Below are 16,231 nucleotides of genomic sequence, written 5' to 3'. Positions count from 1 at the left end.
TGGTTAGTAGCCTAACATCTCATTGTACGACAGTGGTCTATGGAATTATTATACCTTCACTTCATGCGCCCGTCCACCCTTCCGTTTCATTTAGGCTTTGACAGGCATCAGATCAGATCAGATTCAACTTTATTGTCATTACACAAGTACAGGTACAAGGCAACGAAATGCAGCATACATTTAGCTATTAATTAAGATTGTTTGAATCCTTTCCTGCACGGCAACAGAAGAGATAATGTCTGTGCGTGTGTGTCTGTGTGTCTGTGTGTGTTTATTTGTACATGTATGTTAGATTTGGTCTGCGTCTGAACTGGACCACACTTAATTCTGGGGATGACCATTATGGAAAGATATCATCCGTCTGAAATCAAGCCATTGGAGATAAAGTATGTATGTTGGATATATTAAGAGATTTAGAAAGGATTAGCCACTGAAGGTCTCTGCCTAGTCATTGACTTTCTGGCACCACTGTCACTGTAACGCTAACTGAAGCTAGCCTCCAGTTTTGTCCTTTCTATTGAAGTAGACAACATTCAAGAGCTGGTGCGGCCTTGTATGAGAACAAACACCTGTCTGGTTGACACCCAGTCAAAGCAATCTCATCTTTTCACAAAATCTATGTCAGCGAGGCAACATAGATCAGGTGAATTCCATAGAGCTTTATAATAATACATCTCTCGACGGCTTGTCCCCTAAAGGAAATGTCTGTTTGCTCAAAGAATTATATTCTACGCTTTGAGGATATTGGGATGAGAAGCGATTGGTTTTCATGCTCTGCAAGCTTATCTGATGATTATTTCTGTCATTACATCTCACAGACAAAAGCTTTGATAAGCAGTGATGTGTGGGGTGCTTGTCAATGTAATCATCTTCTTAACATCCCTGTCTGTATTCCTTCAGGTGAAGACTCGTTTTCTCATAAGGGAAACGGGGGGAACAAATAAAAAGGATTGCTTGAGTCATCTCATACACAAACTTATTTTATTAGTTTTGACATTTACATTACAGAAGCACCATTTATGGTACTTTCACTATTCCATGGACAGTATCAGCATGTTTTGTTTAGTCACATATTTCCATTATGTGGAACCATATGACATGACTTTCGCAAGCATGGTGAATGACATGAATGCTTTCAGAGAGAGGGGGTACGGATGGGGGAGGGGTTCTGAGAGGATCTGCTCCAGTAATCAGTTTCCGTCCTCCCTGCTGACTCCCTCCCACACACCTGCTACTGTGCACCAGCCAGACTCTGATTTATTTAGCCACGAAAGGTGAGGCTCCTTTCCTCTTTTCACCTGTGCCCCAGTCATCCACCGCTGGCTTTTTCTCTGAAATGAAAGCTAGTCTCAGCAGTTGCCAGAAGTCAGCATCCAACAAATGAAAGGATGGGACTCTGATCTGTGTTTTTTTTTTTCTCTCGAATGACAACAATATTTTTAATAAAAATATACATGGTGTCTAATTATTTGAGCTTAATATTTACATAATTGTGCCGTGAGTGGGTGGCTTCTGTCTTGGATGGGAAATGGTATCCACTCTTCATTAGTGCAAAATGTTTGTAGGTGGTCACTAGGGAGACCGTGTTCTGTTGTACATATTTTTTCATGGACAGAAAGTTGTACATAGGTGGAATGGTTCAATTCCGAGCATTTCAACAGAAACTTCTGTACCTGGTGCTGAGATAACTGGCTCTGCTCTTATGGTGTGTCATGTAGCAGGAACGTGTCTGGAACTAAAGGCTAATTGAGTCTCTCTGTCAAGTATACGTTATTCTCTGACAGAAACACACTGATTTCGTTATGTGAAGAAAGGGATAGTGGAACATGCCAGGTTCTTTTGTCTGAGTCACCTTGTTATTACAATGGTGAGACCATCGTCTAAATGTCACAAGTGTGGTTGAAATCAGTGATTTCTCATGTACTTATTTTAATCAAAACCAGTAGATCAGCTATTGCCTTATTATCTGTTCATGTATTCTGTGTATTGTATGCGTTCCAACTGTAACCATTTTGTGCTCCAATGACTGTCATGGATCTGTTATGTAGCATCTGCCTGATTGAATAACGAAAACTGGCTGTATGCTTTTTCTGTTTTTTCCTTTCCATTATAAATCCTGACCATGGACCTTTTAGTCAAAAGAGACTTTGCTTGCACCACTGTGAGTCTGAACTGGTTCTGGTTTCTTAAACTCTCTCCAATCAACTGGTCGTTAAATAATCATGTGGGTGTAGTCTGGGCCACAACCCTACTCATTTTAGATAATACATCATTAAATGTGTATTAGGTCATTTAAAAGCATTACTTGGCTTGGTTGGCAACATGTTTTGGAAGGAGCTGAGAAAGACAGGTTCCTCATTATACGGTGCTAGCCTGGGGGCAAGATTACATAGGGTGGAGACTGGGAAGCGTAAAACTCCAACCAGTCCTGGCCATCGATCCGAACAATACTGCACAGGAACCAACAGAACACACTCATGCTTGCACACACATACACAGACATGAACACACACACCCCTGCACAGACTCCTTGCTATTTAGGGGAGGGGACCACCTGTGGCACTGACCTTTCAAGCAAAGCAACAGACTCTGAAGCCTCCCTGGCTTTGAAAGGGAAGAGTATTGATCTGTAACACCAAGTTGGTGGTCTTTGATGTGGAGGTCAGCATGGCAATATTACAAGAGCACTCAAACAAATTAAAGCAGACCCTCTAATACCCTTTATTCGAAATTCACCAACATCCTGTAGGCAAACAGAATAATTCCATAATTTACATCAAGTTTAGAGTATAACAAATATTTTTGTTGTTTGAGTCGTTTTTCACACAGGTCTTTAAAACGTGTACACCTGTTGTAAGACAGTGACTTAACTCATGTGAACAACCAACCACGATTCTTCGCTGAACTTAGCTAGTCTCCTCTGTGAAGGAGACAGTGAGGAGTAAATACCAAAGAGACCTGAAGGCAGCCAGAAGAAGCTTGCGATTCCCGTTCTGTTGCCTGGGAAACCACAAGTACTCCCCAAGTGCCCAGACCCTGTTAAGAAACTGCATCTTTACCAGAGAGATGGTAGGAATGAGAAGGGGAAAAAAACCCAGTTGTTAAGCTGTCAGTGTCAGCAGCACTACTTGTCCTGTCTGACAGCTTGGAAGAAAGAGGGAAAACAGGGCTGGCTGGCTGTCTGGGTCACCGGCTGACTGGCTGGTTGACTGGCTGGCTGGCTGTGTTGGTCCCTAGCTGCCTGGCTGACCTGTCTGTCTGTCTGTCTGTCTGTCTGGGTGACTGGATGACTGACAGATTACAGGTATTACATCCTTATTGATTGAAAGACAGCTGGTGACTCTGTAAGTGCGTTCCTGATGGCGTCTCACACTATCTCTCTCCCTCTATCTTTCAAAGGAAGCTGCCTATCTTTTGGGGGAAGATATCACTAACTTTGGTGTGAGTTCCTACCTGGGTGTGGGTTTGACAAACGGCTATCACAGGTAGGTGTGTTAGAGTAGAGCAGAGGGACACCTCGTTGTGTTGCTCTTGGTGTGCTATAGACACACACACACACACACAGAGATAAACAGGCCTACTCTGTTGAAAACGCTATGATTAGTGATGAAGCACATCACAGATGTATCATCAGCATCAACCCGACCCCTCGGAAGACCACATTTGATATATCCGTCTGTTTCATTTGCTCTCACTTGCTCTGATTGTATGTGCCTGTGTTGTTTGTGGGTGTGGAGGTGAGGAGGAGTCCAGTGAGATGTTTTCACTGCCTGCTGGGGCCTCATTGGTGATGTTCAGCACTGCTGTGCTGTTTTAATTCTCCCCACTGTGAGAGTTGAAAGTGTTTATAATCATGTCAGAAAGCTCACAGGTTGGCAGCAGAATTTGTTGCAGGTTTGTTGTCATCGTATCCCTGGTGAACCTCATATGTATACACTTGAGCATACCATGAAACTCAAATGGAAGTAGTTTTACTTGTTTTTGCTTTCCTGTGGAACAAGGACATCGTTTTCCGGTATTTTTAAAAGGACAGAAGGACAAACGACCTGTTATTCTGTCTTGCTTTCAGGGAGTTAAAAAAACCTCTGTCGTTTTTCTTTCTTCGTTTCATCCTAATGCAGTCATATCAATCAGGGTGGAAATGAAACATAAAGTCACTTGGCTTGTGCTAAGGCTTAGCATCGATATGGAATGAAATCCTCCTCTGTCTCACTTGTAATCTACATTATTAATGATCTCCGGCAAACAAACCGCCAACGCAACCCAGCAGCAATGTTGTTCTCACCCAGCCTTGCCACCCGACAACAAATGATGGAGGGAGGGAGAGGGAGAGAGAGAGACAGAAATAAAGGATAAAAGGGGGAAGAAAGGTAGAGGTGCAAGTCGGAGAGCTTGAGAGAGAGATGGGGTGGGAGAGAGAGAGAGAGCGTGTGAGCAGGGAGAGAGGATGAGGGAGGGATGGAAGAAACAAACTGAAAAGGCGGATGCGTCAAAGAGAGATAAAAAGATAGATAGACAATCTAGAGGGAAATAACCCTGCCATTGTTATTCTGCAAGCACTCACAATGTGCATTTAAGAGTAATTGGAAAGGGTAAAACAACAGCACAATTGGAAGATGAAGCATAATCACACCCAATCTTTTCTCTCTCTCTTTATTACTTATTTATATGGGAGTACTTTGAGCTCCATAATGAGCTGCTAAAAAAACAAGACCTTGATTAGCAAATTAGAGGAATGAATCAGAACCATCTGGAAAGAGTGTGACATGGACATATACAGTATAGAAGAGAAAGAGAGAGAGGGGGGGAAAGAGAGAGAGAGGGATGGGGGCTCATGATAAGTAAAAGATAATTAACCAAATTAAAGAGAAATCACCTTTCGCAAAGCCCCCTTAGTGACCTTGGTAACCGGTACTATTTCAAGAAGGTCCGTCAAGCATTCAGCCGTTCAGGCGCTACGGAACATACAAATCCGACAGCAAGTACACTGAAAGTTAAGAGAAGAGTATACTTTTTCTCCTCTTTAAAACCCAAGAGGAAAGATGTCGGCAGTGGATAAAACCATGAAGAAGGCCCTATTCACAGCTAAATACCTTAAAGATCAACACACATACTTCCATCTGCTCCAACATGGCTACTGTACTGAACTGAACAGGTATATTTGTTGTCATTTTCTAACCAAATAGATCTTGTACTTAAATGAACTGTGACTTTAAGGAGAAGCTTTAGACACTTTAAAACAAAGAGGTGCTAAATAGTATCCACTATAACCGTAAAACAACAAAGATATAACGTTTTCCTGCTCCTTTGGGGGCTGTTTGGAGTCCTTCAGTAAATAGGTATTTATGACCTTAAAATGGCTTCTGTATGAAACCCTTCCAACATAGGAAGAGGATTTTAGCATTTTTCATGAGAGTGTTCTCTGTGGTTCTCCAGATGAGCTTTTGTGAGTGTGTACACCACAGAGGAAAAGTCTCAATCCAACCAAGGAGCTGATGGGATACATACTATCGCTGCCTCAGTGCATGGCTGAAATGGAACGAATCCTATTCCCTGTCAGAAACCAAGATACCAGAGTTTGTATTGATGAGCAGAGCATGCAAAGAAATCCACACCACGACACCACGTAAGTCAAACAAGGTCTTACCGTTACATAAAACATGCCCATTTGACTTACCATGACAAGAGGGTCTTGACCCTTACTGCAAAGCAGTATGTGCTACTGTTTCGCTGTAGCACCTGGTCATAGGCTTTGTCCTCTCTCACACTTTCTCTGTCTCTGTTTCCCTCTCTCTGTGTCTCTTTCTCTTTTTCCCTCTCTCTTTCACTGTCTTTCTTATTATCTGCACTACGGAAGAATGCTCTGCACATCTGTAGTACCTTTTCCTGTATTTTTCACAAATTCATAATAGAATGTCCCACTCTCCCAAACATTAGAGAAACACACTCTTGGATGTAAAAAGGTGGTTTGATTAGAAGATAATGAAATACTGTTCTTGGCAACATTGACTGGGAACAGGCTTCAGTGGATTACCTGCAGGTCACCAATGGGTGTGGGGTTTGTAGGGCTATAGCAACACAATCAGAAGACCTCTCACTCAGGAGGACCTCACTGTTGTGTGTGTGTATGTGGGTGTGTGTGTGTGTGGGGGGGGGGGGGGGTGTATGTGTGTGTGTGTGTGTGGGGGGGGGTGTGTGTGCGTGTGTGTATGTGTGTCTTTGAGATTGTTTAAACCTAAGCCACACAGCAAGCATGTTGACACCTGCTTCTACTTAGTCCACAGATAAATATTATTCGGTGGGTTAATCAAACAATTAAACATCTAAACAAAGAAAAATAAATAATAGGGTCTGGATATACTACTTATATGACCTAACACCTCCTCATTAGCTAAGATACACAGCCACCACTCCGCTAACAGGCTAATTGCTAATGTGGGAGAGCAATGACGATGGCAGAGCACTGGGGAGCTGACCCTGGCAGAATGAGATGACGGTTGTGCAGGATCACGCTAAGGGCATAAAGCAGCCCACACGTCTCTGCGTGACGGTGGAGGGGGGGGGGGGGGGGGGGGGGGGATGGGGAGATGAGGCCTGATGCTCTTTCCATTTTAAAAGGACATTAGGGCTGATGGTAATGGTATCACAGAGCTTTTCAGCCTCTTTCCAGAAGACCTTCATGTGGCAGGCAGTTGGAGAGGACAGTCCATTAATAAAGTAAACAGCAGCTATTTTTTTAAAGGCAAGGGTTGAAGGTAAACATGGCCTAGATACTCAGCAGCCAGAGACCTAGAACGCTTTTTCCTTTGTCTGCATTGTATGTGTGTGACAATAGCACATGCTGTTTGTCCCATGAATGGAGAGGTTTATTTGAAACCACAGCGTGTGATAAGAATGAAAGCCAAGGTTGGGGCTGAACAGAGAAGCGTTGCCTTTGTGCCTCCTGCACGTAGGACTCCTGAGCAACATTCAAATGTTGTTGACGTGCTGTGCATCTGCACGTGCGTCTGCACGCATACATGTGAGCGTGTTTGTCGGTTGGCTGTTCCACGGCGTGGTGTTCTTCTTTGAAAAGTCTCTCTCTGATTCTCCACGGTTCCGCTGTGTGGTCCGCCCGGGCATGTGAGCGCTGACGGAAACCTGGTAAAGGGAACGGAATCTTAGCATGGAGGTGACAACCTGGAGTGGCTGATCCTAGGATTAGTGTCGCTGGTCACTGTCTCTCACTGACTCACGACCCACAAAGCACTAAACCAGCACTGACTGTCAGGCAGGCTAACCTGATGAGCCCTATCTTTCAGGCTTGTTTTTCTGTGAGTCGTTTCACTTTCGTATCTCAGCTAATGCCTGGAAATGTCCAAAGGTTTCGGTTCATCAAATTGTTTATTGAATATTCTTCGGACCACATTACAATTGCCTGCTATGCTTCTACATTTTCAAAACAATCTTGAATTTGCACATGGGCAAATGAAGTCAAAGGACCTGGTTCAGATACTATTTCTCCACAGAGGATGATAGGGAAGTGATAGCACAGATAATGGTCCATTTAAGATCAATCATGAACTTGTAAAAAGGAAACCAAGGCAAATCAACCCTGGTCTAGCCGTAACAGGAGGTCCAATAAAACTGGAGGCTGAAGTATGTCTACAGATACTGAGTGAGAGTGCCATTGCTCTCTCTGTGCCTACGACACATAAGGATGCATACACCAATCAATACATGGACCATTAGGCTTAACAAACTCAGCTTGTCCATAAACTGCTAGTAGTCCTCAGTAAATGAATAACAGGCAGTTCCTGAGAGACACTGTGTGTGCTTGTCCATAAAGACTTGTGAGAGTAATTTGTACCTGCAGTAGGTTGTCAAAAAAGGCTTTCAGTATCACTTATTAACACCTGGATCATTGAAAAGTGTGACTATTGTGTGTGACTAAAGGTGTGAGCTATTTGCAGGTTTATGATAAAAAAAAACATGATTAAAATGTTCACTTTGTGTAAGTGTGTGTCTGTGTGTGTTTGTGTTCGGGTTTGGGTGTGTGTGCTTCAGTGCGTGCCAAGCTCTTGATGATTTGACACATTTGACTCTTTGGATGGCTGATTCCATGTTCTTCTTAATGAGAACCAGAGCATTATCAGTGCCTGTCACTCACTGCCTCTCTGACTGCAGGTTAGGGAAGCTGCAGGAGAGAGATACGCTCCATGTCCCTCGTGTGCTTGGATGAAGACCGAATTGAACACAAGAAAACTTCCGCAGCATTGGGATGTCATCATAGGAAAGCAGACACACAACAGTGCAAGATTATGATCTTAATAGCTAATAAACTGTGTGCGTACAGATTTTTTCATCTCTCCTTCTGTATGTGGTCAGATGAAACAGTAGAAGGGCACAGTGCATCACTCTCTCTTTCTCTCTTTCTCTTTCTCACACACACATAGCCTACACACACACCTTTTCTTTCTTTCATTCGCTGCTACTCATACTTTCTTTTGCAGTACTCTCTTTAACCTCTTTCATAATTACCCTACTTAGCTATGCTGCTTTTGCAATGGGTAATTGGTTGTCATGACAAACACTAGGCCCTAAGACGTGTGCTGAACATGTCGCTGCAAATAGTCCCTGGCCGAAAAGGAGCAATGTTTCCGATGGAAAAATGCCACATCACCCGCTGCTGAGTGGACAGAAATAAGCGGTTGCTTTCTGCTCGTCATAGTAATATGGAAATCCATTTGAGGAGTGATGTTGTGAGCTGGCAAGTAGTTCATTACTATTGTTATTTTAATTAATATATAGTTATACTTTCCAAGCACACAATGACACATCTATAACCAAAACACCACAATGACCATGGAACACATTTAGATCCGGTGACTGCAGAATCTCTGTATCAAGGGAAACTGCTATCAGATCTTTATGGAAATATTTTTTTGTAGACAAAACCAAGAAACAAATTGAGACAGGTTCTTGAATTGTAGTGCGTTACCTCGACACACCTACACGTTTTAATATTATTACAATGTACACTGATAATATTTGGTTCTGATATTGGTTCTTGTCTAGTTGATTTGTGGCCATTGACACATCTTGGAAAACAGCTCCAAGCTCCTAGGACAACATAGAACCAGGGTGTGAAATATAGGCCCGTACGTCAAGTCATTTATCTGGGCTCTCACACACGTCATTGGGAAGCAGACAAACAGGCTGGAGGGATGGAGGGGCGGACAGGAATCTTTCATGGCAACTAATCAATGTGGTGGCGTCATGCAAGAGGCTTGGAAAGGTTACCTCCTTTGCGGTCCACACAAGCCTGTGACGCATCATTCCTCTGATCCCAGGACTGCTCCTCAGGGACAGACAGGCGAGACTGTGTCCCATCACCTGTCGCACACCTTGTCCCTGTACATCTCCTCCTACATAGCCCCGGGATTAAGCCTGGCTTGTTCAGTGGAACGTTTCACCACTTCGTCCATTTGGACTTTCCGTGGCACTCAGATTTAAGCATGTAAATGTTGACTGTATGTTCACATTATTTCAGTGCCTTCCCTTTAATTGCGCTAAGTTGAATCGGTTGGTAACATTCATCTATCTTCAGCCCCCTGCCTGTATCCACAAGGATCCCTAAGGACATCACAGACACTGACAAGCAGTGCTGCTGTTATATCTGGGTGAATGACTAAAAGACCAGGATTGTTAATGGTGCTGAATGAATGGCTGGAAAGGCTTTCGTTATTGGTCACTTTCCCATTTCCTCTCCAACAAAGCACTTACCTTTAAACCACACCCCTATATGCCAATTGTATGAATCATTACTGTAACCACAGGGATGTCCATAACAGAGAGAAAAGGAAGTGTGCTTGAATGTAGCTTATTCGGGTGAGAGTGTGACACGTGAATGAAACACGTCATTATGAAAACACTTGTGATGTATAGAAAGGTAGGGACCACACTCTCAAAACAGGAACCACTTTCAAATACAAACTTTTAGAATGCACTCTCTGTTTTTTTCTCTCTCTCTTTCTCTCTTTCTCTCTTTCTCTCTTTCTCTCTTTCTCTCTTTCTCTTTTCTCTCTCTCTCTCTCTTCTCTCTCTCTCTCTCTCTCTCTCTCTCTCTCTCTCTCTCTCTCTCTCCCTCTCTTCCTATCACTCTTTCTTTCTCTCTGATAGCTTCAGTATGCAATTGATTTCAGGAGTGATTTGGGGAAATCGGTGTTGATGATAGATGATAACATGCTGCAGCTCCTACACCTCACCCATACATATGTACCGTAGGTAATCTCCTGGATGAGTACTTTCCCTTTATTTATCAACAACACAGTCCATGAGCCTCTACGGTACTCATCCACAATCTGATTGTTGTTTTCAACAGTAAAGTATGAACATACACACCACAGTCCAATAAATGTTGTGAACGCATTACCTTGTGTACGCTTCACCTAAAATGCTGTTATCCTGGTTGCTTCCATCGAAGGAACAGGCAGGTGTTTGTGTTTGCCAGAGGATCTTCTTGAAGGAGATCTGTGCCGACAGGTCTGACCATCCATACAGGTGAGAGCTGATTAAAACTGGCAATCTGTAACGGCTAGCACACACACACACGTGCATTGACTAACACAAATACACAAGCAGACACACACAGACAGTCACACGAACACACTCAAATAATTCAGCCTACCACAAGCGTAGTGTTCTGCCATTGTTCCAAGTAAATATTCTTTCTACCGGAACAACGGCTAAGATGTTGGCTTGTTGGGAGAAATGAGGCTGTTTGCTCCACAATGGAACTCATCGTAGTAACACTGGGTACCTGTGTGTTTTTACTTCAAATGTTTTGGCCCAATTATTTAATCTTTTTCTCATTTCAACCTCAATTCCCTCCAATCTGCAGTGGATAAGGTTTCATCAGAGGCAGACGTGGCTCCATTCTGCTCCCCTTCCTTGACTGTATCCAGGTGCAGGTTCAGACTTTTAACATGTTTCAATGTTTTTATTTATTTATTATTATTCATTGTGGTTTTTGCTTTGCATTTGTCGAGATATGGAAAGTTCAATACACAACAGTTTTTTACAACAGAAAGTAGAAGCATTTGTCCAAGTGTAACCAATGTGGATTGATGAAACTATAGTTTAATCAGTGTAAATACAGACTAACCGCAACCACGAAAGCTAACTAAGCTAGTTGGTGTACAAGGCTAGTGAAAGGTCCCAGGATTGAGTACCATGAGGGAAAAGGATTGGGATGACTGACGAATTGTGCACCTACGACCTGTTACAAAAGGTTATTGTGAAAGAAAAAATCACGACTTGGTAATAATGGGTGTAAAAGTGTGTGTGTTAGGGGAGGTGGGGGATATCGAACAAAGTATTTCACAGCTGCCCCCTTCACACACAAACATACACACAAACTCTCTCTATCCTAGTTTCCCCATCACTCTCTGTCACGGCAGCCTTGCCTGTCACCATGGCAACCGCCCTAAGCTTTTTTTTCTGACTAGAGACTGACTAGGTCTAACTAGGTCTTGAGGCGTTAGGAGCTGTGCCCAAAACATTTTATTGGGCTTCAAAAAACTTTCAATGCAAACAGCCAAATATACATGACTGGATCGATACAATAGTACTGTAATAGACAACCAGAAACAACATATCATAAGCTGGAGACTGTATTTGAGGGCAAAGTTATTTGAGGATTTACGTAAATGTGTTTTTCACTTCAACGATTAAATCCGGATCTTAGGGGAACAATCTATAGACACCATTAACAGGTTGGGAAATGTGAGAGAGCACCATGGGAGGGTGTTTATTTGAACCATGAGGTAAGTGCATCTCTAACAAATGAATTCTCATTCAAAACATTATGATGGAACAAGTTGTGTTATCTCAAGATTCTCCCAATAGAGACAGTAGTAGCAACAGCTTCTGTTTTAGACTTCTTGGTAGGAGAACCTCTCTGAGAAGCTGGGAATATTTTTACTCGCTCGACATTTTGTGGGAGAGGAGAACATAAACAGGTTTGTATTGATCTCGACGGAGGACAAGCGAGAGAGCATTGATTTTTGTTTGTGACAGCCCTCTTTTCTCAACTGGGTATACTTCAGTATCTGTGGTGCCCCTGGTGAAACAGATATAGGAATAACGTATTGAAGAACATTGGAGGGCTCTTCCTTCATAAAGAGAGAGAGAGAGAGAGAGAGAGAGAGAGAGAGAGAGAGAGAGAGAGAGAGAGAGAGAGAGAAGGAGAAGGAGAAGGAGAAGGAGAAGGAGAAGGAGAAGGAGAAGGAGAAGGAGAAGGAGAAGGAGAAGGAGAAGGAGAAGGAGAAGGAAAAGGGGGAGAGGGGGAGAGGGGGTGAGGATAGAGAGAGGGAAACGGTGGATTTTGAGCCGGTCTGGCCGGGAAGACAGAAGATAGTGTCTGGAACATCCTGTGCAGGGAGTCTTAACTGAGAACTGAGAAAATGTCATGTTAGGTTTAATCATTAAAGGAGAGAGTATGAACATGTTTCTTCTGGGCTATGTGTGTTTGTGTGTGTCTGCACGTAAGGCGTGTGTGTGTGAGCAGATAGTGAGTCACACTTTGCTTCTTTTTCATCAATCTCATGACCAAAGCAGTTACGATCTCTCCACATCCCCCTCACCTAGTGTAAATCTATCTATTATCGTTACTGTTATCATAGTATCATGATATCTATTATTATTATCATAATAAGACAGAGATGAGAGCCTCTTTGCAAGAAACAATTTGATCTTTCTGTGCCAGTTCATACCAGATAATTCGACAAAAGACAGACACGAACAGATTGAGCTGTTAGATACGGTAATTATACTATTTTCTCATCAAGGTTCAAGGTTATCTCTGTCCCACAAGGGGAAGATGGTTTTTCAGGAACAGGATACAAATAACAATAAATATAATGAGATATTTATTGAGTGAACAATAGATATGCAAGTAAATAAAAGAGCAATGTGCAAAGTACAGGATAGAGCAAGAAATACAGCCAGTGCTATCTACCAGTAAGCAGCAATAGCACTTGGGATGGAGGAAAATGTCATTTCTACAGACAGTGGTCCTGAAACGACAATCTGAGGGCAATGGCTCAAAAATCCCTCAGGAGTGTATGGTCCTGGCAGTCTAGTACAGCATTTGCTTGCATAGAACCGGCTGGTTATAACTGCACAAAAGATTGGTATGACATCCCCCCACCTTTTCTACACTTGCAACTATAGCGATTCATGTTGTTTAATTGTAACTTGTTTAACTACGTGCTTTTATGGTTCTTCCCTTTGGCACTTATTTTGGTTCACAATATGTGCTTCATGTTTTGTCTACCCGCAATGTTTTTGGGGCTAAGTGACCTATGCACTTTGTAAAGCTCTCTCTTTGAAGTCGCTTTTGGATAAAAGTGTCTGCTAAATGAATAAATGTAATGAATAAATGTAATCTGATGTTGTGATCCTTTTTCCCTTAACTAAACACCCAAGTTTAACATCCCGTACTTCATTCAGTTAAGGCGTGGGCGAGAGGCTAGTCAGCAGATTGGTCATTAGCATACCTCAGCATCTTACCTCAACTGCTGACCGCCCTCACAACCTCACAGGCCTCAGGCTTCCAAATGAACCTTGTAATGCTCTTCACTCTGCATCCACACAACAATTGTTGGCTCAGGACAGTTTACAAACTTGAGTACAACAAGAGTTGGTTTTTGCAAGTATTTGACCATATGCAGTGTCATGGGAGCAATAGGACAGGATTTCTAAACCAAATATGCTAACATTGAAGGCTTTAATAAACACAGAGCTGCATAGTGCAGCTGCATAGGGAGTCAGGTGGCTGAGCTGGTAGAGCATCGAGCTAATAATCTGAAGGTTACCAGATCGATTCCCGGCCGGTGCACATGATGTTGTGTCCTTGGGCAAGGCACTTCACCCTACTTGCCTCGGGGAGAATGTCCCTGTAGTTACTGTAAGTTGTTCTGGATAAGAGCGTCTGCTAAATGACTAAATGTAAATGTAATAGTGGTTACCTCCCATGAACAAACAAAAAAATGTTCTTAACAAAATGTTATTTCTTTGTCAGCACCAACTGTTAAATCTATCAGGTTCTGGCATCATATGCTTATTGAAAGATTGACACTGCCACATAAAACTGTATTTATTTAATAATACTCCAGCATGAGGGAGAAAAGGCTCTCCTCAAGGTTTTTGCTTTCAACCATTCAAAAGCTTAAGCACAGTTTGCGAAATAAAGTTAGACATCAACTTTTACTTAAAATCAAAGTGTTGATCACCTATGATCCTCTTTAAAAAAATCATATATACAAATATTATTTCTCATTAAGAATGACAATTAATTTGTTTATATTATGTTTTACAATGTCTTATCAAGCTTTTCAGTACAATAACTTACTTCAGCAGAATCTGGTTGCCTAAACATAGTAGTTCATCAGATATGAACAAGGTCACACTCAAGGTCACACTCTCAATCCCTCATCAATCCCTCAAGTAAACTTACTTGGCAATAATTGTATTGTACTGATTGTAAACCCTGAATACCAAGATGTGAAAAGAAAAGGTATCTTCACGAGGCCGTTCTATGCATGGAATAAAAATAATGTTTTATTAAAAAGGTTTGTAATTTCAGTACACAAATCTAAATATTATCGGTAGAAAATAACATCTTGAATAATTTCGGTTTCTCTACCCGTTCTTGTTTGCAATAGCTGACACATGTCTGTGCAAGTTCAAACACAATGGAAGTCCATGACCTAAAAGAGAAAGCATCATAACAAGATTATAACAATTACTTATGATTAAAAAATATATATATAAACAGAGACAAACATTTTGATGACTTTAGCATACATTGCAGAATGTCAAAGCAGTAACCTTGCACTCACACTGGTGGGGATCTGTACCGTGTCCCTCTGGAATATGTACGTCTCGTTTACCAGGTTGCTGGGGAAGTAGCCAATGATTCCCATCTGGTCAACATAACGCTCACTGTAAACCTGCCATGACAGAGGGACCAGCACCTTGTTGGTTTAGTATTCACAGGTCACCTTGTGGCCCTTAACAGAAAACAGATACACTGCTGCCTCTGAGTAGTGGTCAAGCATATGTTTGACTCATTCTAACACCCCTAGGACTAAGTATGTATTCTACACATTCCACCTCCCACCTGGCCGCCCACCCCCAAAAATATATGTTTTAAGGTACACTACTACAGCACTTGTAGGGTAAAGCTTTCAGCATATGGCTCACTTGATATCACACTGGATATTACACACAAACGTTTCAGATCACGCTCAGTGGGAAATCTTCAGAAGTAAACAACCTACACTGCCCGACCAGAAGACTCCAGCACCCTCTGCTGGTGTTAATTTTGAGTACACATAGATCATCTGCCCCTTCTTAATATTGATGAATCTGCAGTCAGGAGCTGTGAAGTCATCTAAAGCCAAGGCCATGGACAGAGCATCTTAAAACAATCAAGACAACAGAAAATACATTACATTTTCTGAAAAGACATGCTTTAGACTTCAGGCAACAGTTACTCTTGATGTTCCAGAGAGTGCAAGTCTTGTTATATCCCCATACTTACATGAACACTCCTTCTCTGCACAGAGTTTACTGTCTGCCAGTTTCTCCGAGAGAACATAACTTGTGGTCTGATCCAATGGTCCCAAATAGAGGACCAGAAGAGTGAGAGAAACTGTAAGGTACATATTGGAAGGAGAGACAGACAGATAGAGAAACTGAATGTAAGAGTACGCGTGAGAATGTATGTGAAAGTACTGCTGTAAAATTATCTTCTCAATAAAAAAAAATGGGGCAGAACCCCTACATCACAGCCGTTCTGACCAATCAGAGTTCACATTCACCACATTCTAGAACTCCACTGGTGAAAAAAACAGGGGCAGTTGGCTGCAAATTTTCTTTGTTACATAAAGACAAAAATGTGGTGGAAAAACAATCTAAAAGGCATCATGGTGACATATTGAATTGGTTTGAAAATTGCAAAGATATGTTCATTTGTTTTATACGTTTTTATAAACGTCCCTTAACTTTACACTCGTTGGTAATTTATGAATGGCAAATTGTGAGGTGGCCGGTGTTGTGCCCCCAGATGCCCCTCCGCCCTGAAAAGTACCCCCTCGCGGGAACGTGCGCACAACCTCTCGAATCAAAAAGTTAAGGATTATCTCATGATATCATAACCAAACGGAGGGGAAACAGCAGTCTC

General features: G+C 42.2%; 1 protein-coding gene across 1 annotated transcript; it reads right to left on the bottom strand.

The window, feature by feature from the left end:
• Positions 1 to 14,582: 14,582 nt before the first annotated feature.
• Positions 14,583 to 15,824, bottom strand: LOC124473831 (otoraplin-like). Its single transcript, XM_047029523.1, has 4 exons — positions 15,590 to 15,824; positions 15,327 to 15,466; positions 14,886 to 14,996; positions 14,583 to 14,753 (listed from the first exon to the last, which is right to left on the bottom strand). Exons 1-4 carry the CDS (start codon positions 15,711 to 15,713, stop codon positions 14,730 to 14,732), a joined length of 399 nt encoding a protein of 132 aa, XP_046885479.1. The 5' UTR covers positions 15,714 to 15,824; the 3' UTR covers positions 14,583 to 14,729.
• Between the last annotated feature and the right edge of the window lie 407 nt (positions 15,825 to 16,231).

This window comes from Hypomesus transpacificus, chromosome 11, assembly GCF_021917145.1.
Source record: "Hypomesus transpacificus isolate Combined female chromosome 11, fHypTra1, whole genome shotgun sequence".
Classification (NCBI taxonomy): Eukaryota; Metazoa; Chordata; class Actinopteri; order Osmeriformes; family Osmeridae; genus Hypomesus; species Hypomesus transpacificus.
Note: the sequence above shows the minus strand (reverse complement) of the source record. Positions and strands in the feature narration are given on the sequence as shown.

What these genes read in the sequence shown, in the direction of transcription:
- LOC124473831 (XM_047029523.1), bottom strand. Translation starts at nt 15,713, where the DNA reads ATGTACCTTACAGTTTCTCTCACTCTTCTGGTCCTCTATTTGGGACCA. An exon ending in TGCAGAGAAGGAGTGTTCAT is followed by an intron (nt 15,467 to 15,589) that starts GTAAGTATGGGG and finishes GATTGTTTTAAG; the next exon opens with ATGCTCTGTCCATGGCCTTG. An exon ending in GAGTCTTCTGGTCGGGCAGT is followed by an intron (nt 14,997 to 15,326) that starts GTAGGTTGTTTA and finishes CTGTCATGGCAG; the next exon opens with GTTTACAGTGAGCGTTATGT.